Source organism: Triplophysa dalaica, chromosome 16, assembly GCF_015846415.1.
Source record: "Triplophysa dalaica isolate WHDGS20190420 chromosome 16, ASM1584641v1, whole genome shotgun sequence".
Classification (NCBI taxonomy): domain Eukaryota; kingdom Metazoa; phylum Chordata; class Actinopteri; order Cypriniformes; family Nemacheilidae; genus Triplophysa; species Triplophysa dalaica.
The window spans coordinates 11081885-11107678 of NC_079557.1; the positions used below are offsets into that span (position 1 = coordinate 11081885).

The 25794-nt window shown below is 38.5% G+C and overlaps 2 protein-coding genes across 14 annotated transcripts in view; one reads left to right on the top strand and one right to left on the bottom strand.

Annotated features, from left to right (window-relative positions):
* dlg3 (discs, large homolog 3 (Drosophila)) overlaps positions 1-12273 on the top strand; it is a 77155-nt gene extending 64882 nt beyond the window's left edge. For 8 of the 11 annotated variants that reach the window (XM_056769700.1, XM_056769706.1, XM_056769708.1 and 5 more), the window contains 11 exons: positions 1227-1341; positions 4658-4834; positions 4950-5025; positions 6022-6121; positions 7607-7648; positions 7903-7953; positions 8323-8424; positions 8556-8728; positions 8871-8980; positions 9149-9240; positions 9397-12273. In XM_056769700.1, the coding sequence (XP_056625678.1) occupies positions 1227-1341; positions 4658-4834; positions 4950-5025; positions 6022-6121; positions 7607-7648; positions 7903-7953; positions 8323-8424; positions 8556-8728; positions 8871-8980; positions 9149-9240; positions 9397-9503 (1145 nt within the window). In that variant the 3' untranslated portion in view covers positions 9504-12273. Of the gene's footprint in view, positions 1-1226; positions 1342-4657; positions 4835-4949; positions 5026-6021; positions 6122-6536; positions 6583-7606; positions 7649-7902; positions 7954-8322; positions 8425-8555; positions 8729-8870; positions 8981-9148; positions 9241-9396 lie in introns of all 11 variants that reach the window. The other 3 variants (XM_056769702.1, XM_056769707.1, XM_056769710.1) reach the window with 1 other exon arrangement.
* Positions 12274-12416: 143 nt separating this feature from the next.
* tex11 (testis expressed 11) lies at positions 12417-22485 on the bottom strand. Of its 3 annotated transcripts, none has more exons than XM_056769713.1 (29): positions 22340-22485; positions 22018-22133; positions 21386-21470; positions 21157-21236; positions 20839-20919; positions 20603-20722; positions 20349-20429; positions 20169-20254; positions 20021-20078; positions 19848-19943; positions 19685-19766; positions 19513-19591; positions 19268-19419; positions 19118-19191; positions 18764-18901; positions 17210-17312; positions 16619-16743; positions 16400-16485; positions 16210-16263; positions 16095-16138; positions 15931-16017; positions 15762-15832; positions 15517-15633; positions 15334-15406; positions 15090-15239; positions 14623-14731; positions 14369-14489; positions 13011-13178; positions 12417-12655 (listed from the first exon to the last, which is right to left on the bottom strand). In XM_056769713.1, the coding sequence occupies exons 1-29, from the start codon at positions 22365-22367 to the stop codon at positions 12584-12586; spliced, it is 2736 nt and encodes a 911-aa protein (XP_056625691.1). In that variant the 5' UTR covers positions 22368-22485; the 3' UTR covers positions 12417-12583. The 3 variants fall into 3 exon arrangements, with proteins under 3 accessions (XP_056625691.1, XP_056625690.1, XP_056625689.1); XM_056769712.1 differs by having other exon boundaries at positions 16095-16135; positions 19118-19203; XM_056769711.1 differs by having other exon boundaries at positions 19118-19203.
* Positions 22486-25794: the final 3309 nt, after the last annotated feature.

Genomic DNA, 25794 nt, shown 5'->3' on the forward strand with positions numbered 1-25794 from the left:
TGCACACAATGAAGGCAAGGGAGGCAAGTATGATAAAGAGCTGGCCTAGGAGGGGTTACATCAGATTATTCAATTTAATCTTCAGATAAGTTTGGTTTGAAGATAAGGAGTTTTGTGCATCCCCAGTCTCAACGGTGATCTGTTTGAAGCTAGGAAGTTGAAACTCTTATATTGCTCTGATGCACTATAAGTTAGAGGCTTCTTCTCCTTTTTATTAATTTTGGACACATTTATGTTTCTGCTTCCTTTTACCTCGCCTCTGTTCTGCTCTCCTAGTAACCAGGTGGTATCCAATTACTTTACATTGCCCCGTCATTCCTACATGCTGTTAACTGGTTTGTGACAGGCAGGGTGTGTACGGTAGAGCTCCCTGCAGGCGTGGTTTCTGCTGATATCGAAGGCCAAGTTTCGGCTTCACGTTGAGCTTTAGACTTAGGCAGGAATTCCAGTTTTTATGAAAATATGAAGAACTTGAAAACTCATAACAGCAGAAACTCTATAATCTAGGAATCTGTAACGTATGTTTTAGGAGGTCACCTTTTGATTTTAGTTTAAAAAACATGAAAATGGATTTATAGGTCAACTTCCAAGGTCAACAGTATGCTTATAGAAAAGTACTACTTACCTTAGAATCTGATGTTAATATCATGATAGCACGTACTGCATATTTGCAAGAATATCATTGTACCATGGTTAAAAACACAGTAATGCCATGGTTCTTTGGGTATTTTTTTGTAAGTGTAATCTTTCATTGACCGTCGTGTTTACCTGTTCATTATGATGTTTGTGTACTTGTTCAAAGCAGTTGCTAAGCTTGAGAGTTAAACAGCGCAGCAGAAGTGTTTGCTTTTAATTGAGAGTCTACCTGCGACCAGCCATCACGCTTAAGCGCCCTTCTAAACCCAACGCCTTGTTCGGAATGAAAAATGATTATAGTTCGACATTTGTCGGACGTTTTCATTCCGTTATACTGAATAGTTTGTGTTCTACTTAATTATTATGCATAATGAATTATCTGGCAGGAGATATTAGTGCATAGCTCATGTAGATGCATGATTAATATCCATCTGTTCTTCAGGTCATTAATCAGTCCTCAATAAGCTGCTAAGCATTCCTTCTGTGCCCCACTGTACCTCCTCTCGTATAAAACATGGACGAGAGCCTGGAATAATCACTGTAATAAATATAGGTGATGCTGACAGACCCTGTGCCTCTTCTCTTTTCAGAATACAGTCGCTTTGAGTCCAAGATCCACGACTTGAGGGAGCAGATGATGAACAGCAGCATGAGTTCTGGCTCGGGCTCCCTCCGCACCAGTGAGAAACGCTCGCTTTACGTCAGGTATCTTCATCGCACTTGCATATACTCGCTATTTAGTGTCTTGCATTAAAAGCGGCTTTATTTGAAGTAGGGATGTTAAACGATTAATTGCATCCGTAATAAAAGTTTGTATTTACTTGATTTATGTCTGTGTGCTATGCAAATTTATTTTTTATTTGTAAACACACATGTACTAGGGATGAGTCACGAATTTCGAATATTTCGAATAGTTTATTTAATTATAGAATTTTGAATAGTGTTCATGTGACCAAAGGGTGGCGCTCAATCAAAAGGCTGTCAATCAAGAGACGGTAGAAGAGAACATTTTCCCACAAGAATTGGTAACGAAGTTACGCACACTGTAGACCTGCGTGGCATAACGGAAACTATAAATTGAGAAAAATGAGTTCTGTGTGGGGGTCCTTTAATAAAATGAATGAGAATAAAGTGCAGTGCAAACTCTGCAATGCAAAGCTGGATCAACAATTGCGATGCACAATCATTTGAGGGCGAAGCATCCAGCAGGTCCATCCACAGGTCAGCAATCAGTTGCTAGTTTACGGTCAGACCAACCAATTTGGATGCCAGACAGGCGGAGCAAATAATGGCTCTAACTAGCAAGATGATCGCTAAGGATATGCTTCCGATCGGCTTTGTCGAAGGAGAGGGTTTTAAAAATCTTATGTAGTTTGTACAGCCCGAGTTTACTGTTCGTCTAGAAAAACGATCATCGCCAGACTGGAGAAACTTTTTCATGACAGATTTAAAGCGTAAATGTTCTCTCTCTCTCTCTCTCTCTGTTTGTGTGTGTGCGTGTGTAATACTGTAAATACGTCCATGTGGGAGAGGGGTGCGAATTTTGAATAATTTTCGAATAATTTCATCGATCTTCGAATATAATTTTTGCTTTAAATGCCCATCCCTAACACGTACACACACATGTATATATTTGCAAATAATTTTCAAGTGCATATATTAATATATAATAAAATTTATATACAAACATTTATAAATTTTACTTTTTTCTTAAATGGGTCAAAGATGAAAAAGGGTTTAAGCATAAAATAAATATCTGTAATACTGCTTTAAATTGTTGTTGTTCAAAACAATTTTTTAAAAAGTTTTCTGTTAAATTTAACTATTAAACATTATAATTTAATGTTCCGATATGTATTTCTTAAAAAATAAATATCATACATTTGTCCCTGATTTACAGAAGACATTCACCAAAATGTCATTTAGTGTAACGATCTTCTCAGGCATATTTACAACAAAAATCTATTTATAACATATTAAAAGACTAACTACTTTAACCCCAAATGCTAATTAGGTGTTATTTGACTTTTTTTGTTACATTTGCCACTAACCTAGGTTTTTCCCATTTGTCAATAAGATTTTTCTACTCATTTTAAGCACAATAAAATGTAATATGCTGCCTTATTTTTATTTGTAAATTTTATAATATCTAAAAGCATAAGCATGTTCAAATTTGTACATACAAATTGTGTTACACTGAATGAAATTGAACATTATTTCAACCAAATTTTGACATTTTATTCTCCAAAAATTTAGTTGAAAGAATGAAGTAGACTTTTATTTGCTTTAAATGTGCTTTCTATCGACACAAAACTCTTTTGTAGATTTCTTTTGATGGGGACATCTTAACGTCTTTGACCCAAATATATACATGTATATCTTTATAAATTCAAGATTAATATGCACAGTACACAGACATATATTATGTAATAACAAACTTTTGTCCTGGATTCAATTATTCGCAATTAATTGCTGACCATCCTTAATGTGAAAAGCTGATGATTATGATCACACGTGGTGGGGTTTGAATCCGCAGACTTGCTGTCACATAACTTGAAATATTGTTTACTGTACCATAGCTGGTGTTTACTGTATGGATTTTAGACTTTCATGGTGTTCGGTTAGTGAGGCTTGGTTTAGTAGGAGCTGGGTGGCAGGTGATGCTTCAAAATCTGAAAACACAGCGGGATTGATCTGTCGGTCGATATTTGATCGTGGGTTTTCCCTTAAGTAAGCTTTTTTAACTACAGAGCTCAGCTGCTTAGGGTTTAAGTGAGTCAGCTGACCACGTGTGCGAGTGTTAGATCACAAGACCGTTTCTATTTCATGTGAATGCACTGATGTGACAAAGGTGTGTCACATAGTACAGGTTTGCAAGTTAGACGTACTCCCGTTCCACGCAGCTCCATCTCAAAAAATGCCTTTGGTTGTTATCTTTCACTAGAATTAGCAGTGCCGTCAGTTTTGTGTCTCAGTGGGCTTGTAATCGTTGTTTTGTGAGGCAGAGGTATTTGGAAAACAGGAAGACCTGCTCTGCTGGTTTTTCTGCCTTCCTCTTGACCTGTCTGACAGGTAAAGCCATTCTGCTGTGGACACAATGCCTGCCTGTGTTTCTGTACTTCTCGCCATCTGGTTTCTCTCTCAAGAAAAATTATTGGGATCTTATACCTTTTCTGCCCTCGAGCAAGGTGCTTAACCACAGGCTGACACTGGAGGAAGCAGGAATGTAGACATGATCCAGAAACAATACGAGGAGGGGACGCAGTATGAAATGTCCTTAAGAAAATCTGCTTTGTTTATATCAACTATGTGATGGGATATTTCTAGCAGTTTGGTCTGTTTTGCTGATAGGCAAAAGTAAATATGAGTTAAATATCTTAGGATCATGAGCGTTCACCAGTTATAGATGATTAGTCACAGGTTTTGTCTGTATAGAGATGGTAGAACGTTTGTAGCAGGTTGTTTACAATTGGTAACGTTGCCACTTTGTGCATTAATCTTGAATTCCAAAGGATGTGCAGTGAAACTGTAATACAATTATCATCTATTACTAGGTGTATTAATGTTATATTTAATGTGAAGGACACTTAAATGTGAATAATTATAATATAAATATATATTATATTATAAGAAAATAATCTTAATGTGATTACTTTCATCTGTAAAATAGTCTGTCTATGATGCAAATAAATATAAATTGCAATTTGCATTATAACATTGTTATGAAAGAGTTTGAAATGTTTGTGAGTCTGTGTGGTGTATTTTAAACTATTTTAATAATTACAGAAGACTTTAATTTAGTAACAGAGAATATACTGTATTATATAATTGCTGTGATTTATAATGACTCATTTAATGAAAAAATTTTGGTTGTACCACTACTGTGCACATGTTTAGCGATGTTTTTTGTGTGCTTCTGTATGTATATCCCTACACCCACCCTGTAGTCAAATACAAGCGATTCCTTACAATGCAAACACTGTTTAAGTAGTCTGTTGATGGTTTTGTTTGGTTTTCCCAGGGCTCTCTTTGACTATGACAGAACCAGGGACAGTTGTCTGCCCAGCCAGGGTTTGAGTTTTTCCTACGGAGACATCCTGCATGTCATCAACGCCTCCGATGACGAGTGGTGGCAGGCACGGCTGGTTACACCCCACGGGGAGAGTGAGCAGATCGGGGTCATACCAAGCAAGAAAAGGTAGAGTTCTGCCAACACGCTGAGCCAGAATGCAATCGTAACATTTTACTCTGTGTAACAGGGTGTGTTTGTTACCCTTTAATGGTTTGAACATTTTTACCTTTTTGACCCACAGGGTGGAGAAGAAAGAACGTGCACGGTTAAAAACAGTCAAGTTCCACGCAAGGACAGGCATGATCGAGTCCAACAGGGTAAGTGACACCTGTTGGGGACTCGTGGGAGCTGGCCCACTTCCTCCGAGTGTGGGAATCGGTGACTTCTCACAGTGTCCTGGAGGGTCCTATTACAGAGCATCTCATTTCTAACAGAAACGACACACATAAAAGCAAAAACACACACGATGGGTGCCTCATCATAAGCTGGGGTGTTAGATCAGTGCTTTTTGAATCTGATCCTGAAAGACCCTGCGACACTTCATGACCTGCAGGACCAAGTGTGAGAGTCACTGGGTATAGATGCCTCCCCTTTATTGTGCCTAAAATAAATAGTTTATCCAAACATGACAATTCTGTCATCATTTACACATCGTTGACGCAAAAGGAGGCAAGATACAGATGCTATCAGGCTCTAAAAATGTTGTATAAATCAAATGAGATTTCGGCACATGGTTGGATTTCCTTCTGTTTCGTGGAAGAATGTGCGGGTAAATAATGATGACAGAATTTTTTTGGATGAGCTAACACTATAAAGGTGAAGTGTGTAATTTTTAAGCCACTAGTGTCATCGTAGAATACTCCCAATTGGTCAAATGAAAAATCCCACCCCAAATCACACGGTGTGTTGATTCAGTGGTGTTGTGTTTACATTCTTTAGGAAATTTCTGAATGAATGACTTACAATAGATTCAAATACGAGAATTTATTTCGACATTACAAAAATTATACACTTCACTTGTACTTGTTTGGTTTGCCAATAGTATCCATGACTTTCTGCTACAGTTAAGTGAGTTGTGCGTTCATTTTACATTCACAGTCAACCTGACCAAAGTGTGTTTTTGTATGTAGCTTGAGTCAATGTTGACATTCACATTCCCCAATCACTTGTGTTCGTGCATGCATGCATCATCTTGGTTTTTATGGTTTGCTTTTGCATGCGTGTCATGAACGACATTGAAATCCATTCTGTTTTTTGTTTGTTTGTTTCATTTCCTCTACACCATCCCCCCATTTTGGACCATCTCCGCACAGCCAGTCAAAGTGAAGCGCAAAAAAAGCTTCAACCTTTCTCGCAGATTCCCGTTTTACAAGAGCAAGGAGAATATAGTGCAAGAGCTGGTGGAGACTGAACGTGAGTATGAGCGCGAGTCGAGGCCTCTCACGCTGTCCTTCATGCTTCATCCTGTCACTGTCACTCACCACAGAGGTGGCTTCTGATTGGCCAGTCATATTTCTCTGAGCCAATCAGAACCTCTCTAGCCTTTGGTCTTGCTTTGGGAAGAGTCTCATTTGTGCACGTCTAGCAGGTGTGAGGCTGCACTAACACACAAATGCTGTGCTCAAACAAATACATGTCAAGACACTTTTTAGGCCCTTGAGAAGAAAATCGCATACAACACACAGAATATTTCTCAGAGCACAGCAAGGGGTTGTTAGTACAGCTCCATCCCTGAAGAGCGCAACACCTCTCCCAGCCTCTCACTAACCTCTCTTTCTTCTTCCTTTCTGCTCTCTTCGTTCTTGCTTTCACCTGTCGGGACGCTCAGGACTTCCCAGGGTTAAGCGATGACTTTTATGGATCAAAGAGTTTGAGTAAGTGTGTGGTTCCTCTTGTTTCTTAAGCTCTGAGCCACACACACCACATACACCCATTCATCTCTATTTGTCACCCAATATATATCCTACAAATGGATTGACCACATATTTATAAATAGAAGCGCTTAATAATAAAGGTGAGAGCTGCAGGTACTAGACCAGTGTGAGAGTAATCTAAAGTCTCACTTGCCATATCGGCGTCACAGTGCGGTCACTGATCTTTATTTTTGGTTTAAAAATACATATTTTTATGGTTTAATGTTGGGATTTTTGTTGATTTAAACTAGGTTTAGGAAATATATTAAATATGAATATAATTTGTAATAAAATAAGAAGCTTTCCTTAAAAGGGATTTAAAAGTCCTATTATTTTTATTGCAAATTATTGATCTGCATATAGCTACATTGTTACATTATAGGAGAACAGACTAAAATACGTGCTGTTTATCCCCAAATAGGAATCATTTACAAAGCACCATGCTGAATCACAGATGTGTTTATATATACACACTAAAGTAAGTGTAAATACATGACAGACCTCTTCAGGACCCTTTTCAGGGTCTTTAAAGCTGACTTCTGCATGTTTCATCTTTAAATATACCAGCACTACCATGTTGTCAACATCTCTAAGGGGTGTTTGCTATTTGATTCCTCTAAGGAACCCAACACTGGATTGTTTATGCTAGCATGTGGAGCAGTATCAGTGTAAAAAAACGAACACAAGGTCATAGGAAACACTCAGCAGAGAATCTAACATCGCAAGGGTTTAAGGGAAAGGAAATCCTTAATTTCCTATTGCTGCATCATCCCACCATTTCCCCTCAAAGGAAGCACCAGCTATTTAAGTGCCCAAGACGTCTTGTTTCCCCCTCTCGCATCACTCAATCTTTGTTTAATTTTGTTGTAATGGCGCGGGAGGACGTGTTATTTCAGTTTAAGCTGTGCTGGGTATACTGTTAATCTTACATTTGCAAAAGTTTGCATTGTGTTATTTATAAACCCCCTCCGTCCTTTATTTACAGAGTGCTTGACGTCTAACACCAGTGACAGCGAGAGCAGCTCCAGTAAGTGGCTCTTAACATTCATTAGCTTATGCTTTATAATCACTTAAAGCAGACATACATATTGCATTAAATGTGTTCTATTGTAGCATGATGGAAATTCAACTTGATCACTTACAAGATTTAATCTTGATTCATTCAAAAGCAAAGAGAGATTGATGGATACAAGTTAAACCAGATGGGCTGGATTGTATCGAATGTGATAAATAGATTGTTCATCTTTCATGTGGATAATTCTGTCGTTTCTCGTCATGCAGAGGGTCAAGAAGACACAATTCTGTCGTATGAGCCAGTCATCCGACAGGAGAGTAAGTATTCATACTTTTGTTGAATTATATATTTTTCCAAATGTTTACACAGTGTATTAGTCAACAAACAGTTTCCACCTTTTCTTTGATGTTCAGAATGTAACAGGCTGTGTTTGTACCTCTGAGACTTCTGTATGTAAATGACCTCTTGATAAACTTCACATGGAAAGTTTCTGTAGTTCAGCTCAAACTGTCTTATCAGTGGAAGCCAGGATGCAAAATACAGAAAAGTCTTTGATACGCAGTCATAATAACTTTCTACATAATATGTCAAACATTAATCTAAGAATTGAAAGGATTCTAAAGCAATAAAATGTCGTCCATTCAGAGCATTTACTTTGACCTTCATTGATTTGACTTTCATTTCAGTTCATTACACGAGGCCTGTGATTATCTTGGGTCCAATGAAGGACAGAGTAAACGATGACTTGATCTCAGAGTTTCCCCACAAGTTTGGATCCTGCGTCCCACGTGAGTGTTACGATGGCCAAAAAACTGTCTGCGTGCAATCGAATCTTAAAACTGCTTTTCCATTACTGAGCACTTTTGCATTGAAATGTTTTGCCAATAATTGTAAGTAATAAATGCTCATTATTCCTCAGACACGACTCGTCCTCGGCGAGAGAATGAGATGGATGGGCAGGACTATCATTTTGTTGCTTCGAGGGAGCAAATGGAGAAGGACATTCAGGACAATAAATTTATTGAGGCCGGCCAGTTTAATGAAAATTTGTACGGGACCAGCATCTTGTCTGTTCGGGCGGTGGCTGAAAGGGTCAGTGATGGCTCATAGTCTGTGATGTGTAGATACGGCAAAGAATCTTAACTGGTGTTTCATTCTTTAATGTTTCCCTTGTGCCTGCTATTGTGTGCGGTTTGACAAAGGATGAAAAGGTTTGTCTAATCCTCTTGTTTAGGGGAAACATTGTATCCTGGATGTGTCTGGAAATGCCATAAAGCGACTGCAGCAAGCACAGCTCTATCCCATCGCCATTTTCATCAAGCCCAAAACTGTGGAGGCCCTTATGTAAGTTCACAGTTTGTAGATTTAGATCAACTAGAGATCAACAAACGTGTTGATGTTGCACCGTTACAGTACATTTCAGTGCTGTTATACAAAATATTAGCACTTTTTAAGAATAGGTATCTGCATCCATATACGTGTAATATCCAGATTGTGTAATGTGTTTAACAGGGAAATGAATAAGAGACAGACATATGAGCAAGCCACTAAAGTCTTTGAAAAGGCGATGAAGCTTGAACAAGAGTTTGGCGAGTTTTTCACAGGTAACCTTTTTTAATACCATTTCCTGACTTGCTATTGTATAAATGAACAGAAAAGTGAAACCCTTAGACGAGGGAAGAATTTATTTCCCTAAAGTTATGTTGCTGTGGTTTAACGCATTATACTGTAGCACATAACCTGTTTGTGTCTCTCTGCAGCCATAGTCCAGGGTGACTCACTAGATGAGATCTATAATAAAATCAAGCTGATCATAGAGGAGCAGTCCGGCCCTTACATCTGGATCCCGTCCGCAGAAAAGCTCTGAACTCGCCGCCTCCACGGAGCCCGTCCCGCCTGACCCCGCTCCCACTCCCAGCCGCCACCTTCTCTTCCCTTTCACTGATATGTTTCATATCAAGTTTCAGTGTCATCATTATGTTACCCTCAAATGAAAACGTCTTCTCACCATTACTGTGACTGTGAACACCCCTGCATGAGTTTCTCAGCAATTCCATTCAAGATTGGAAATGCCATTCCTAAAGAAATCTTTTGTCATGTAAAACAAAAAAGGGAAGCCGAGCGAATCCGTGCGGACTGATGAGAATGTCTTAAAGATGCGAGATCAAGGATAGCAGAGTTTTGGATGTACCCTCGGTCACCGTGATTCGAGTGGAAACCTTGTACACGTTCATCAGTTTCATTGTTAAAGACATTCAAGGATGCTGAGCAAAGACAAACTAGGTTTCCACAAGGACTATATACAGCTCAAGTCTGCTGATGGGACTGTTTACGGAGTCACGGCTCAAGACACTAAAAAACTTCAGTAATTCAGCTCACTGTATTTGATTGGCGGCCCGTGCGTTTATACGGTGCAGTCGATGACGTCGTCGGAGGCAGAACAAATGGAAAATGGGTTTTGCGTCTATACGTTTATATTACTGAAATCACATGGAAAATAAAAATCCTACAAGGAGATTTTACTACATATTATGAAATGATACGGTACACATTTTACACTTCACTAGAATTGTCTACTTGGAGGGCTGATAGATTTCATTTACTTGTCTTTCCTGGGTTTTGTGTTCTTTCTTGTGGTTTTAGCTGCTCTGTATTAAAGATGGAGGTAGAGAGGTGTAACTGGGCTCTCTGCAGAACACCAAACTGCCTTATCATGAATAAACACGTGTAAAATTACTGTCAATCGTGGGGGAAATGATACAATATTAAACCTATCAGTACTTAGTGGGGAATGTGTTTCCCATAATCCTGTCAGAGGCCTAACTTGTGAGTGCAATAGACATAAGTGTCTTACCTCTGTGAATCCTTTTTTGATTTTTTTGTCTTTTTCAAATCTAATTTTGGCTGCCCCTCCCCTTCCCCCTCATTGGAGTTGTTGAAAAGCAGACAGCCCACTTGCACTTCCTCTGCCTTCCATGAATATATTCTCAAGACTGAACGGTAACATGGTACTGTCCTGTTAGCTGCACTGGAGAGCAGCCTAAAAACGGGTAGAATCAAGACAATAATTGTATTGGATGTCCTTCTTGATATTAAAGCATTAGAGGAGCCTGAAATCGCCAGTTTTGCCCAGAACTCAAAGATGGTTTGATTAAAACAGTTCTTTGTAATGGCCGCTTTTAAACTACTATTTTTATTTCCTCATCGTTGTTTCCGGGCTGATCTTTACTCCACTGTGTTGAGACTTGTGCCGGGGCGAGCTTGGCAAGCTCAGGAATCTGATGGATGACATTTTTTCATAGGCAGCAATCATATTGTGACGTAGAGGGATGGTTTCCCCTTCCCTGAGAACCCAGACATGCTGATATATTATACTTGTGTATTCTAAATATTTAGTCATTTTTTATTTGAAGTACTTTGTAAGCACTTTGTCTGTGGTCGCCCTTCTATTCGTTGGGTTGAGTCGAAGAGAACAAGCCGGTCTGGAGTGATGAGTATCTTACTCCGGGCGCTCTTGGGACGCAACAAAGAGACGGTGCTCTTGGATACATGAGAACAGTACTTCCTTTGATCCCTTGAGAACATGCTTCTTTCTGTATCGAGGAGTCTGGATTTCACTGAAAGTAAACAAAGTTTCCCTCAAGCTCCTGTATCTGCAGGCATTTTCTAAACAGGTGTGCTCGCCTGCCAAGCATCTCTGCTCGATCAGCTGTCATACCTGTGTCAAACCAGAGTTCAGGGAATAATCGAAGGGAACAGAGCCATTTATAAACTGCTTACAGACTGTTTTAATGGGTATGATAGCTGTCAAGTGTAAATATCCCCCTTCACTTGTGCTTCATGCATGTGTGATACAAATGGGACAGACATGTTTTATAACTCAAAAATGTCAGGTAAGTTGACTTTGAATTCTTCTGAGATTAATTTCCATACAAATGTGCCGTAACGTTGGTATTTCTCTATCGATAAAATATCTTCAGCTGCCTCTCGGAAATTTTTTTTAGTACGTCGGGAATCGGCTTCCCTACAATACGGCCTGTCTACTTGTGATATCTTGTGGAACTTGTCTGAGTGTATAGATGAAAAACAAATGTAAAAATATATATATATATATATATATATAAAGACATGCAGACAGCGACCCGTAGAGTGAAAAACCAGGAGCAAAAATGACTCGTGTTTAGTGTAGAACTGGTCCTCGAAGTGACGAAGCAGCTGACTGGCACCACTGATACCAGTCAGCCGTGTATGTAAAGCCCAAAGAATTTTAATTCATTGTATTATATTTCTATTGAGATTGATTGAATGGGAGCAGTTCTGTGTGTTTTGAGGGTCTCCGCTCCAGAGGTGCGCTGTGAAATGGGGACTGCTTTGTCTTTGAGCGTTATGAGTTTTTTTGATGTGACAGCACACCTGTGCAGTAAGTGCTTGCAAATATGAACCCTTTGATTGTACAGTAGTGTCCTCCCCATGATTACAGGTGGTACAACCTAACAGGACACAAGGAAAACCAGTCTTTTATATCCTGCTCTGGAAGGAACACAGTCCTAATTATTTTGTTTTGCTTTTCTTTATTTTGGACTGGACAAGAGTTTATTTGTTTGGAAATAAACCATGTGAATCTGTTACTATTTCAATGCATGCATTTTTATTTGTTTTGTACTGCAATGCACAAGTTGTGACTAGCTTAGCTCAGAGAGACAAGAGGGTGACGGATAATAAAACTATAGCCTATTATACATATAAAACAAATCGAATACTATCATGTATTCTTAATACTAGAAATACCATTTGAACCTTTCATAACACTTTGAACGTAATAATCAACTGACTCGAAAACAAAACCTTGGATGTATTCGACAGCTTTCAGCTGGCCATAAACAAATTCACGCTACATATTAAACATGCAGTTAAACCTGAGATCTCCATCTGCGACGATCGCGTCCATCATTCCTCAATAATGACATTCTTCTTCGCTTTATCCAGCCTGTCCAACACCTCGCTGTACAGACCTGCCATCTGTGGAGACACATTCACATGTATTTTATTCACACCTCGCTGCATCATCATTTGAAAAACAAGCGAAAAATGTCTTAATCTGTTATGTTGTGCCTTTCCTGTAACTCTAGACACTGAATTAATTATTGCCAAATAATAGATTCAAACTGTATGTCTATGGCACTGAACTTCTCCATGTTCCTTTACCTACCACACACGTCTGTACTTATCAATCCTCCAACTGAGGTGACGGAAGAAACACGAGGCCAAAGGCTATCCCAAACATGAAAATGAAATCCATCGCCTTTGGATGGGATGTTCAGACAGCTGCAGAGCACTCGTCTACATGTCCCCCTCACACATCCTGCTGTGTTACCTGAGTCTGATAGCTGTCCTGCAGGGAGCCCAGGTGCCGCAGGAAGCTCATCCCCAGCCCACACCACCTCTCAGCCTCAGGGTACTGGGCCAGACTGTAAAGCAGGATTCCTGTGTTCCACGCTCGGGTCAACAGCCACAGGATTTCCAGCTCTGGAAAGTCCTTGGGCTGTTTGAGAAGAGAAGATCTCTATTGGGATTTGCAGGGAAAGAAAAGTCTAGTCTCATCAATGATTCTGTAGATGGAGATGTGGGTTTTGTGATGTGTTATAAAACATCATGTCTGAATATAGGTTAAACAATACATGGGTGTTGTAGTATTCAGTTATTTTAGTTTTATTTAGTTTAAATACTAGTAGGTTCTGTTTACACTACATGCAAACAGCTGTATTTTTTTTGGATTAACTGTAAACAGTAGTTAGCTGTTATTGGTACTTAAAAATAGTGGCAGATACTATTTGCACTTCAGCATTGCACAAAAATTATGCAATTATAACAGTGTGTAAATCATAATATTAATACAAATTATTAAAAGGATGGTAACTACCTAAACCTAGATTTATGATTTAACACTTGTAAGCCAATTTTCAAATACTTTCTTAATTTTATTGAAAACAAATGCTATCATCAAGGGTGATATGATGAAAAAAGGTGGATTCGAACCAAGGTCTCCATCAACAAAGCTATTAACTACTAAACACTTAACCCCTTACGTCGCTTCAATCGCTCTAATGTTGTCATTCGTACATTTTCTCTATTCCAATCAGATACTGGCGGGGGGAGTTATTGTAAACAGTTTCTACCAACAAGGCGGGCTATTTGTACTCTGTGTAAAAAGACACTCTGTTTTGATTTTAATTGAAGTTGTATTACTATTAAGAATAAACTTTTTATAGTTTTGTTTATTTTTAACAATTTGTTAGGTGATTTAGTATTTTGTTGCTATACATGTTAAATTTTAATTTATTATAACTCTGGTTATAGTAATTGTCCTAAGGCTACAGTTTGATAAGTATGTTTGGTTATATTTTTATATATAAATATATAGCTACACATAACGGAACTTAATATAGACATTTTTATTTATATCCATTTGTTACATCACGGATGGTGTCATACACGACTCCAGAACAGCGTGCACATTTTTAAGACTAGTCCACTTTAAAAGGTGCAGGCGAGATTTTCAAATTAGCATCCAAATTGGCAGGAAGAGGCTTTTGAATGGAGCATCTGCTAACCGAGGCATAACTAAAAGCCCATTGACAGAAACAGGAGATTCTTTCAAAGATGGGGATAATTGCGGGGCTGAGCTGCAACGGTTCGTATGAAGCATCTGCTGAGTCACCATAAACAACTCACTGCGGTTGCTATGATGGAGAGAGCTTCCTCATAATAGCTCCACACTTCCTCCAACGCATGGGGTTCCACCTCAGACACGCCGCTGGGCAGGGTCAGCTGTATGAGGCTGTGCACACAGTTACTGTACCACACACACACATAAACGCATGTATGAGATGTCTGGGACATGTGGGACAATCAGCTGTACCTCACTCATTACAAGAACTACAAATGAGTTAACAGTGTTTTGTTAGTGACTGTTTGGCCAGACTGACCTGCAGCGTGTGATGTCGACCTGTGGCTGTTTCCTGTGTAGAGACAGGGCAATCCTCAGCGCTTTCTTACACAACACTGGGAAATGAGCTGGAGATTCCATTGCTAGGACTGAATCACAATCACGTTGCACATCACATCCAGTTATTCTCTTATGTTCAAGTCCATAAATTGCTATAAAGAAACAGTTCCCCTAAAAAATTATTGATGACTCTTTCCTCTGTTGAGCACTAAAGAAGATATTTTGAAGAATGTCTCTCGGTTTTGTGTCCATACAATTGAAATCAATGGGGTCCAATTTTGTTTGATTTCCAACATTCCACAAAATATCTTCTTTTGTGTTCTGCAGAAGATAAAAAGTCATACAGGTTTAAAATAACAGAGTGTGAGAAGACGATGAAAGAATTTTGCTGAACTGTGTCATTTTGTCAATGTAACCCTACTCTTCACTTATGATGAAGTAACTGACCTGCGATTGTTTCCAACACTTTGGCCTCAACATTATCCAGCTCCAAAACTGACTCGAGCACAGATTCAAGTTTGGCATCATTTAATTTGGCCCGAGCTTCAAACTCATAGAGCAGCAATAATGTGTCTGTCGGGTCTTTACAGGAAGTGCCTAATGAGATGAAAACAAGCCAAAAGATGCTTTCAAACAGTCTTTGTTATACAGTAAAAAGGATCCTCCCAAAAGATGATAAAATACCATGCACCTGATGCTTTAATGGTTTTCCACACTTCCTTACAGATCTGTATGTGCTCTAGAGTCTGGGTCAGCAGCTCTGTCTAGAATAAACACAGCGCGCCCTCTGGTGGTCAACTTTGGAAACACATCCTTTAAGGAATAAATATCATTGTTTAGTGGAAATCAAAATGAAGCTAAATGTGTGATCCACCTGTTGTTCGGTGTGATCCATGTTCCTGGAGATCTCCAGAGAGGCAGCAGCAACCATCAGGAGACAAGTTTTCTGTCCTATCAACACACCTCTGTCTGGAGCACACAGTTGTGACAGCTGCCCAGCCAGAGAGCACATCACACTCCACACTTCCACTACACACATCTATTGCTAAACGCTTTTGTTAAATATCAATATCGCAGCTATGCACCAATCTGTTTATAAGCTTTTGTATCAGAACTTGCCTGAAAAGAAAGTAGAAAGAAATCTCTCATCTTGACCGGACTGTGTTCACACTGTAGGGCTAAGTTCCACGCTGACACAAAAAAAGACAACATGACATTAACACAAATACACAATAGCCATAAGAATGTCAATAGCTGGAGTGAATGCATGCTGTAAGGTGTAAAGCACCGATTTTCCTGAACCAGTTGGCCTTGTCTGAACGCTCATCTAGTCCATGACCAGGAATGTGGTTCATCTGGGAGGCTTTCTGAAGAGCTGTACATTCAGGCACAGTATGAATACTAACACAAAAAACTGTAAATCAATATTAGAGTTAAATGTCCAACACAGACCTGTCTTTAGGTAGGACAAGAGGACGTCCATGCTGGCATGTCTGCTACAGAGAACATCAATGAGATGCTGCCGTCTGTTAAATTTTCACTACACCAGCGATTATCATCTACTAACCTGTTTCCCTCACTGATGTTTTCCATTGTCGAAAGAACAAGTCGCACCAGACACCTGACAAAACACGGTAAGATCAATAAAGATATGAGGAGATATTTGAAATTCTCAGCATGTGTTGATGCAAGCATATATGGGCTCAAGGGTCAAAGGTCACAGAGAACGAGAGCGCTGTTATGTGAACGTAACTGACCTCAAAGCAGTGAGGACCTGAACAACATCTTGCGAGTGTTCACATAGACTCTCAAGGGCTTTGATGGCTAATTCCTGCTGTTCATGCTGCAGTGAAAAAACTGCTTTAGATGAACAGCACACCCACAAGTTAAATTCTGTCAATATTTATTTCCTCTTAAATTTTTAATGTGCGAGATCAATGGTATCAGTCACATGCATGTGTAATAATGTGACAGACCTCTAGGGCGAGCTGTGCTGCCAGGCTCAGGAGGTTTGCTGCAGCGTTTTCAGCCACCAACAGTCTGTCTTCACTGCTTACTGGAGTCTGAGCTAAAGTACTGATCTCTCTCAAAGCCACAGCAGCTTATTCATGCAAATGACATTCACACATTCATATTTTAATATATGATCATCGGGTTTGTCCAAATAACATTACATTTAAACCAACAGATGTAAATGACATGTAGATAATAGCGAACGAATGTGTCTGATAAAACATTTTAAGGAACAGTTTACTTTCAAAACAAAAATTCTGTCATAATTTCCTCAACCTCTTGTCATTTCAAACCTGTATTACCTACTTTCTTCCGCAGACTACAAAGGAGATATTTTGAAAAATGTTGTAAATATATTCTATATTCTTATAGTCTTTTGCCGAAGAGTCAGGTCTTAAATGACAAGATGAGTTTTCAGACAATTAAATATGTTAAACCTAAAAAAATACTCACAAAAGGTTTGACTAAGAAAATTCAAAACCTCACGTTATTAAAATATTCGATGACTTTGTGTAACCTTTGTTATTAAATGTATTGTAGGTAATGTCTCTTACCCCTCTCTACATTATTCGCCATTACAGCAATCTTGTAGATATTGAACTGTGTGAAAATGCTGGTTGGATCGATTCTTGCCGCCTCTTCAACAGCCTCCTTAGCCTTCAACAAAGATTTTATGATTGTGCCAAATTTTACTGTGTGTTAAAGGTCCAGTGTATGAAATTTAGCAGAATCTAGCGGTGAGGTTGTAAATCGCAACTAACAGTTCACTCCACCCCTCCTTTTTCAAGCAATACAGTGGCTGACACAGGACTTAGACTCATGTTTTGCTTCTTTGCTGAAGGAGACAACATATTTACGAAACAGTGTTTGACAATTGTCGACTTAGGGCTACTGTAGAAACACCATGGTGAATTCCATGTAAGGGGACCCGCGGTGTATGTTATAGGCTTGTGCGGGTGTATGGTAAACCACGGTAGTTAAAATCCACGGTAGTGTTACCACGGGCACTTTAAATCAATGTGAAGAAGAATGTCCCTTATTTTTTCCTTTGACTGCTTAAAATAACACTGCATGCATTTATGCTGTGGCTTCATACGCAAGTGCACTTTGATATAAACAGCCTCATGTTGAAAAGAATGGAAGAGGAGGAGCGCTGATGAGTCCTGCCTAAGGTGAAATATAAGTTGACACACCAATTCCCATATTTATGTGTTTCTAAATACCACTTAAAAAAATGTCTTGGTCCGCTAGCTTTGTTAAAGTTTATGTCTCGTAATTTAACAAATAAAATACAGTATTCTGCTAATAGCAAGTTATGTAGTTAATAATAGCAGTGTGACAGATCGATTCTTTTGATTTTAAGTTGAAGATGGAACTCTACAGTATCGTATCGTATCGTCACAGAGTGCCGATTCTAAATGTCTTTTAAACTATATTAGCTATCCTATTGCCTGCTATCTGGGAAAAAAACATGAATTCGCACAGTTTTTGTACTGACACTGACAGGTTATTATTTATGGTGTATATTGACGTGTCAGTAAAATGACCATTTAAATATCATACCATGAATATTACGTTACATTTGTATTTGACTATGTTTGTTGAATACACTATTGTACAGTAAAAGTGAGTACAAGTAAAGACGGCATCTTTAGCTTAATCATCACTATTGCATGTGTTCCTCCTAAAATCTAGTATTGAATCAAAGATATATTTATCATATTTCATTAAACAACTGTCAAATTATCAGTAAGCTTTTTCTTCCCGTTTATTTCTTGTTATTGGTGGATATTTGTAAAAGTTATTAAACTTGTTCTTGATACTGAAGTTTGCTTATGTTTTCGACCTATTTTTATTAGACATTTCATCAATGTCACCGACTAGCGTAATAAAAGCTTCATCAATAACCGCAACATAAAATGGTATCACCGGCACAAGCCTAGTATGAAGATAAAAATAGCTCATTCTAAGGTACCATAACCTTCATTTTGTAAGGTCTTTACACCTCTAAAAACATAGTTATTTATATTTTATTGCATTTCCGTAAATAGACCCTGCAAAAAAAGACACAGTGGACTTTAAATAATATGCCTTTTTTTGGCACCTACCTTTTCAAGTTGTTGCAGGTGCAGATAACAAGAGGATCTGTTTCTTTGCAGTTTAGCCAGGTTCTGATCCAACTGACCTGATCTGTAGAAACTTAAGGAGTAGTTATACCACTGTAGGGCTTCAGAGTAATTCTTGGCCTGTGCAAGACAAAAACAAAAGTGACAGATTTTGACAGAAGTTCTTCTTGATTCCCAGTTTGACCCACTCACAAATATACCAAGAATCTGTTTTGTTAGTTGACACCATCAGCAAAAATATTCACTGCTTTTATTCAGAACAAAAAAAGGATAAAAGATGCCACATCAGACTATTTATACATTGGAAATATGGTTCATATAAAACACATGCATTACTTCAAAATTTTTGGAAGCCTTGTCCCATAGATGGTGGTGAAGAGATGAAAGAATCTGCGTTGATAGTTGCTTTCCTGTGTAATGTCCTGTGTAGATGACAGTTCATTTTCATAAAATGACAAAACTAAAAATGTATGACTTCAGTAGTACCTGTGATAGCATCTTCAATTTTCTGTTTGGCCAGTAGCTCTCTGCCCCTCTGCAGAAGCAGCTCTATATGCAGAAGAATAGCAGAGCCCAGCTCAGGAGACCACTCAAACTGCTGACACACCTTTTTCAGAAAATCAAAGGCCAAAGACTCCCTGAAAAAAATCAACATCTCAATGTTGCTAGAACGGATGGTCATTTAACCTCAGATCACACAGATGCCTGTTCAGAAAGATGAAAGATTTGACCTGTCCTCGGCCACCAGCAGTTTCACTGTGCTTAAACAAACATCCAGTGGAACATCACAGTTCAGCAGCTCTGACAACCCTGACAGGAAGTCGAAAAAAACATGTTAACTAATCGCTTGTCAAACGTCTTATTGGTGGGAAACCAATACTACGCACAAATAAAGTAACTAACCAGATTTTACCGCATCATCTGGGCTAGTACTTCTCAGTAGGATACGGATTTTTAGATAGAGGCCTGTCGGCTGCATGTTCTCCTGGAAAGAAAAAGAAAATGGCCATTTTTAGAAAACTGTATGGTGTGTGCAGAATGTCAAAACTTTTGACAAATCGGATACCTTATTAGCCAGGCTCACAGCATGAAGAGCTTTCTCCAGATACTTCTGACAGTCCCATTCTAAATATACTGTAGCAAGAAGCCTTAAGACTTTGGCCTGAAGGGATAAAATAAGATTGCGATACATGTAGATCTCTTGATCGACAGACAGACGTTCATCTCTGCGTTTCTTACTTGCATCTCAGGTCCTGGTGAGTACTTTGTGTTCATCTTGCCTATATCATAGCTTTGGCTAGAAAACCCAAAGTATACTGGGATAATAATCAAGATTGAAATAGAAAAAACATTATATAGTTGTAACTCAAAATTCCTGACGGCCTACCTGAGCCAAAATGAACTCTCTTCATGTTTCCCCTGACTATAAGTGTCAACTCCAAAGTTGTAACAGATGAGAGAGAGATAGCCAGACTAAAAGAGATCTCACAAAAAATGTGTTAAGTATGAAATTACTATTATTATTATAACATGACATCAATTGTCATATGGCATAATTTTGACGGACCTCTTTAGGAAGACGCATAAGCATTTCTTTACAACGTTGCATGCAGGACACAGCTTCCTGGTGACGCTCTTGAGAAACTGCCTATTGAGCCAATAAACACAAAACAGCTTGAATCTGAAAACCTTAAACATTACTCTCAATGCTCTCAAAGAATGAGCACATGAATATAAACAGACAGATTTTATCAAGTGTTGAGTATTTGGACCTTCACAGGTTTTTATAGTCACTGCATATTCTGAGCAATTGCTGCTTACTGATTCAGCTTGATAAGACAAAACCCGTAACAAGTCTTTTTCTATTTCTCCCTTTGGTGCGTTTATATCATTTGCAGAATCTCCATGGGAAGTTAGTCTGCTGTAAAGAGTCTCCAGGCTCTGTGAAATCACACAGGAATAGAAATACACTTAGAAGTATTAAAGGTACTATAACAATGAAAAATAATTGAATCCAATGTGACGTATGCAACATGTTGAGATTCATTTCTACATACGCAGACAGCAAGATGCAAAAAATCATCAGCAAGTTTGGGTCGTTTACAATCAAGCCATGTTCTCCCCGTTTTACTGGCCATCTGGGAAATGGAGATTTCAGGGTTAATGCTGCAACAACAGCAGTTTTTCATAAAAGTGTGAATATCACATGATATAGTTATTGGAAATGGACAAAAGACTTCCCATTTTTTACGCCTTCAAATGACTCTTTCATTATCACAGAGCATGCACTAATGTCAATGCCAGGCACACTGTGAAACTATCAAGCTGAAACTATAAATTATTATAAATAGTGAGCAATAAAACGACTCACTTACCAGAATCTGTTTGCGAACAGCATTCTCTGAAGGGTTCTGTGTTCCACACGAATGCAGAAGTCTGCACGCCACATGACGTACTACAACATGCAAGAATTTTGTATTGTATTAAAAATGTAGTGTAAACATCTTCGTATTTGTTGGTGCAGTTGGAAACATCTTTGACGGAATAACCTAATATCTACACAAGTGACAATAAAAATCCTAAAGAGACAATAAGCAGCGAAACCTTTGGCCTTCTGTTCTTCTGTTACGGTTGAGCCAACGCGTTTCGTCACAGCCCAGTTCCACAACTGAATGGCGTTTTCCTCCAACTAGAATAAAAGCAGACAATTTATAAGACACAAAAATTGTAAGAACGTTTTAATGACATGGCATACAGTAAACGTACATACTACTTCAGTCATTAGTATGATACATGATATACATTGACTGGGATTTGTAAACATTTACAGGCCATGTAGACCACTTTGGTCCACAAGAACGTCCTGTTTCGTTTTTTTAACACTACATAAACTTTTGAGCAAAATAAAGCTTTAAGATTTACAAATCACAAAATGAAACCGGAAGTGCATCTGGACAACTTGCGAAGAGGCCTATGTTATAAGCAGAGAGGGCAGAGCTTCAGTTCATTGTTTTAACTTTCCATTAACATCATTGTACATAATATACACAATAAGTGTAATAGTTCACGTTTCAGGTTAATTTGATTTATTTTACGTGCGACGTTGAGATGACGCCCCCTTGCTCTTTGAAGATTGAGGCCCCGCCATTTTGTTTTACAAGCTATCCGTTTACCTTTAGGAGGCCGCGAGCAGGTGAACCCGTAAAACAGATTTAAATTGATGTTTGTTTTCACACCTGAGTATCTTGTATTCTTGCTGATCCCTCCAGAGATGAAATCTCGTTGAAGAGTGATTCAATCACGTCATTCACGTCTGCGTTCATCTGTCTGTGGAGAAGTTTCTCTGACAGGCCTAACGTGACGACACAAGGCAAAGCACTCGTGACGGGTAAATTAAGCCGAAATAATGCAAACCCCTAACAGCAAAATGACTAATATTATCAACTGTCGATTATTTTATTCACAACATAAATTTATGAACGTCCACAACCGCGTCATTGAGCTGACAGGGCCATACCGCAGTTTAAAACTACCACATGTCTCCCTTTAAGTTCTTACTTTTTAATACGACGACAAACTGCTCCATATCGCAAGAGTTGTGTTTACTTTTACACGTAGCCCGAATAAAGAGGTTTAAAAATGCAGAATCTGAGTTTATAGCTTGAGTGTGTGAATCCTCGGCGTCCGCTCGTGCGCGAGGTAGTTCAGAGATGTGTATGTAATGCTGCTGCTTGGCCACAAGGGGGCGTATCAAACACAGTTATGTATTTCTATACACACCTTTCTCTCAGATTTACACAGAGATGTAAACAAAAATAAAGGAAATAAGAAGCTCTGCAATTAAGAACAATCATCACTGTAGATGTATAGTTTATATGTCTATTTTTGGTTAAACTATAGCTTATTTCTATATAGTCGACAGTTTTGTAGTTTTAAGAATAAACGCCCTAACACAGTGGTTTTCATTTGCTTTTTTGCGATTTTAGACTCATCAACAGAACTGCTTACTGTGCAAAAGATTAACATTAATCTTTAAAATCTAGTGTATTGTTGAAATGTGTTGTTTACCTTCCCTGCATAGGCCTATTATTAAGTAAAGTTACGATGAATACGATAATGTTTAACTATGTAAAGGCATTAACAATTTAAGAACATTGATTTTACCCACACAAAACAAATATTGCCATTTTGTATTATACACAAATTATTGTGAAAATACTGTATTTTGATTGGACACACACACACACACACACACAATAATTGTGATATTCTCACTATGCACTGTGGGCCTGCAAGCTCAGAAAAGTAGCCTGAGAACTGCCCATTTGAAATATAAACTTAATTGAGTTCTCACTTCTGTCTGAAAGGGTTGGCATGGAGCTCTAATAGCATTGTTTCAACATAATATTCATCACCTTCTGGTGCTGGAAAAACTTAATTTACCCCACAGAAACTATGTGTTGATAACACTAGTTTTTGTTTTAACAGGAGAGGTTATTGTTGAGCTGAAGGAAAGAACTCAAGCTGCGTACACAGAGTTGGTTGAAGTCTCTTATTGTGTTCACTGCACTAGATTCAAAATTAAGATGTCTTAAAAGCCGACTCCTCTCAGTGCTCAGTTTCCAGCAATTGTTTCTGCTCAAGTCTTATCTAGGCACCGCGCTGGCCTGAGGGAAATGCGAGCAGCTCAGAGGGCTTGATTGCAAAGGAGAGAGAAATAACAAACATGATCCCTGTGACATGTGAGAGAGAGAGATGCACACAAGGTCTCCTAAAGTCTTCTACATACATAATATTTAGACAATTATAAACAGGCTTTTTTATACATTTGTGCCAGATTTAAAAATAGATCACAATCTCCATTTCACCTTTCAGTTCTATGTAGTGCGTCTTTAGTACTAGCTAAACCTAAGCATATGATTTCATCTAAATCAGTTGGTATTCAGAATTTCTTGGCTGTATTGAGGATCATCAAAATTGAAATGTATAGAACAATATATAAATAGTAGAATAACAATTACTGCAAATATACTGTTATGACTTTGATACTTTTGTTAGTGACCCTAACTTAAAAATCTTTGCTGTCCATCTGAAACCTAGCATGACCAAATGTGCCTGTTTTTTAGCTGTTTAGGGAAAAAAAAACATTGTACTTTTTAAAGGATTAAATACTATTTTGTCAAAATTGACGAGCACTTTTGAACACCTTGGTTAGATATCTGCAAAACCCAGTGATAAACAAAGTGTGACTAAAAATAATGATTTGTGGCAAAAATAAATCACGAAATATGGAGATACAAGGTCTCAGAAGAACAGCAGCGATATAATAATATGTGCAATTAAATAAACATCATATCCTCTACTACTGATATTGAAGGAAGGACATAAATGGACAATGTTTTGTCACACCGTAGTGGGGAGCATGACCATCAGTATAGCATCAAAAGACAGTTTGTTTAGCATCCACACACCATGGGGTGTTATGGGTAAAAATAAAACGTTGTGATCATTTATATTAAAAATAGCAGCCCATCCTGGTTCTGAAGTTAAAAATAAACTGTGTAAATGTTTTTCCAAGTGGCTATTCAAGACGTCTACATGATGGGTATTTTGGGGACTAGTGATTTGGTAGATTTGGGATTAAAACGCATTAGGTTACTAGCCTATCATCTTTGCTAGTTAAATTACTCATATTCAAAGACAGCTGACACATTTCCACATATGAATTAAACTAAGCAGTTTTATTGAATCCGACTATAATGGTTGGGCAGACATCGACGTTCATAGTCAATTTCACCTGTGCTCATGCAAACCAAAATTTCTTAAAATCAGTCGATGAACTGGATTTTGAGACAGGATAAGTGCGCAGCAGGGTTACTATGGTGACGTTGCGTCCTTCCGTCCCTGCTTCACTCATATAAAGGCTTCGCGAGAGAAAAGGCAGCATAAAGCCAAATGCAGCGGGATGGTGGGATGCTGCGTTTTTCACTATCATTCAATCGTTTAGTTTAAAATCAAACTATCATTAGCTGTTTCTTACCATAAAACGCATTTTAAGAGCGTTCTTTCACTCGTGAAGTTTCCTTCATTCAGTCGTAGGGAGTAAGAGAGTCGCACCTGCCCTTGGGACTCATTTGGATTTGTTTCATTCGTGTGTGTGCCGGGGCAGGACTGCACATCATGCGATACCTTAACAGCCACTGAAAAACTTTAGGAGAGGTGTTTTTCGTCATTCAATTCAACTGGAAGTAGATACAAATAACGTAGCCAGGGAGTATTTGGACTCCTGGCGCATCCACAAAACCAAACTCTTTGCGGAATATCAAGCAGGAAAATGACTTATTTTAGAGCCTCAATAAAAAGCATCTTCGGCTTTCAGGTGCTGCTTCATTTCTTCTCATCTAATGGTAAGTTTAAGTTTTTGCCACGTTTACAGGCGTTTAGTAAAGTTAGGATGAAAGAGATTATTCACCTATTTTATATGAAAAAAGTCATGAGAATTACTGAGCTGCATTGCCCGATTTTGAGGCATTATTTAGAGGCATTAACAGTGATTTAAAAGTTTGATAACAGAAGGTATACATATATATAAATAGAAGATATATATTTGTTGAATGTAAGTTTTCTTTAAACTTTGTGTATTAATAATTTGAACGAATGATGAACTTGTGCGCATCTTTGCCTAAGTACCGCAACCTCTCAGTTAGCGCGCAGGGGGTGATCGATCCCCACTGACTCCTTAAACTATTTAACTGACATTTGCTTATTTATGGACACCCTGTTATGTAGTCAGCTTGTAAATACAACTACAGCTGTGTGCACTTGCTGTATAAAGACCTTTAAAATGTTCAGCCATTCTAGGAGGATACGGAGTTTGAAACATTAGGTGTATTTTCAATAACATCCAAAACAGTTTATTGTGGATGTCTGATTCGGATTCCTTTCCAGTTCCGGTGTTTTTGTACATTTTAGGAAGAGAATGTGTGTTTACATGTTGAGTTCAGTTGAGTTTC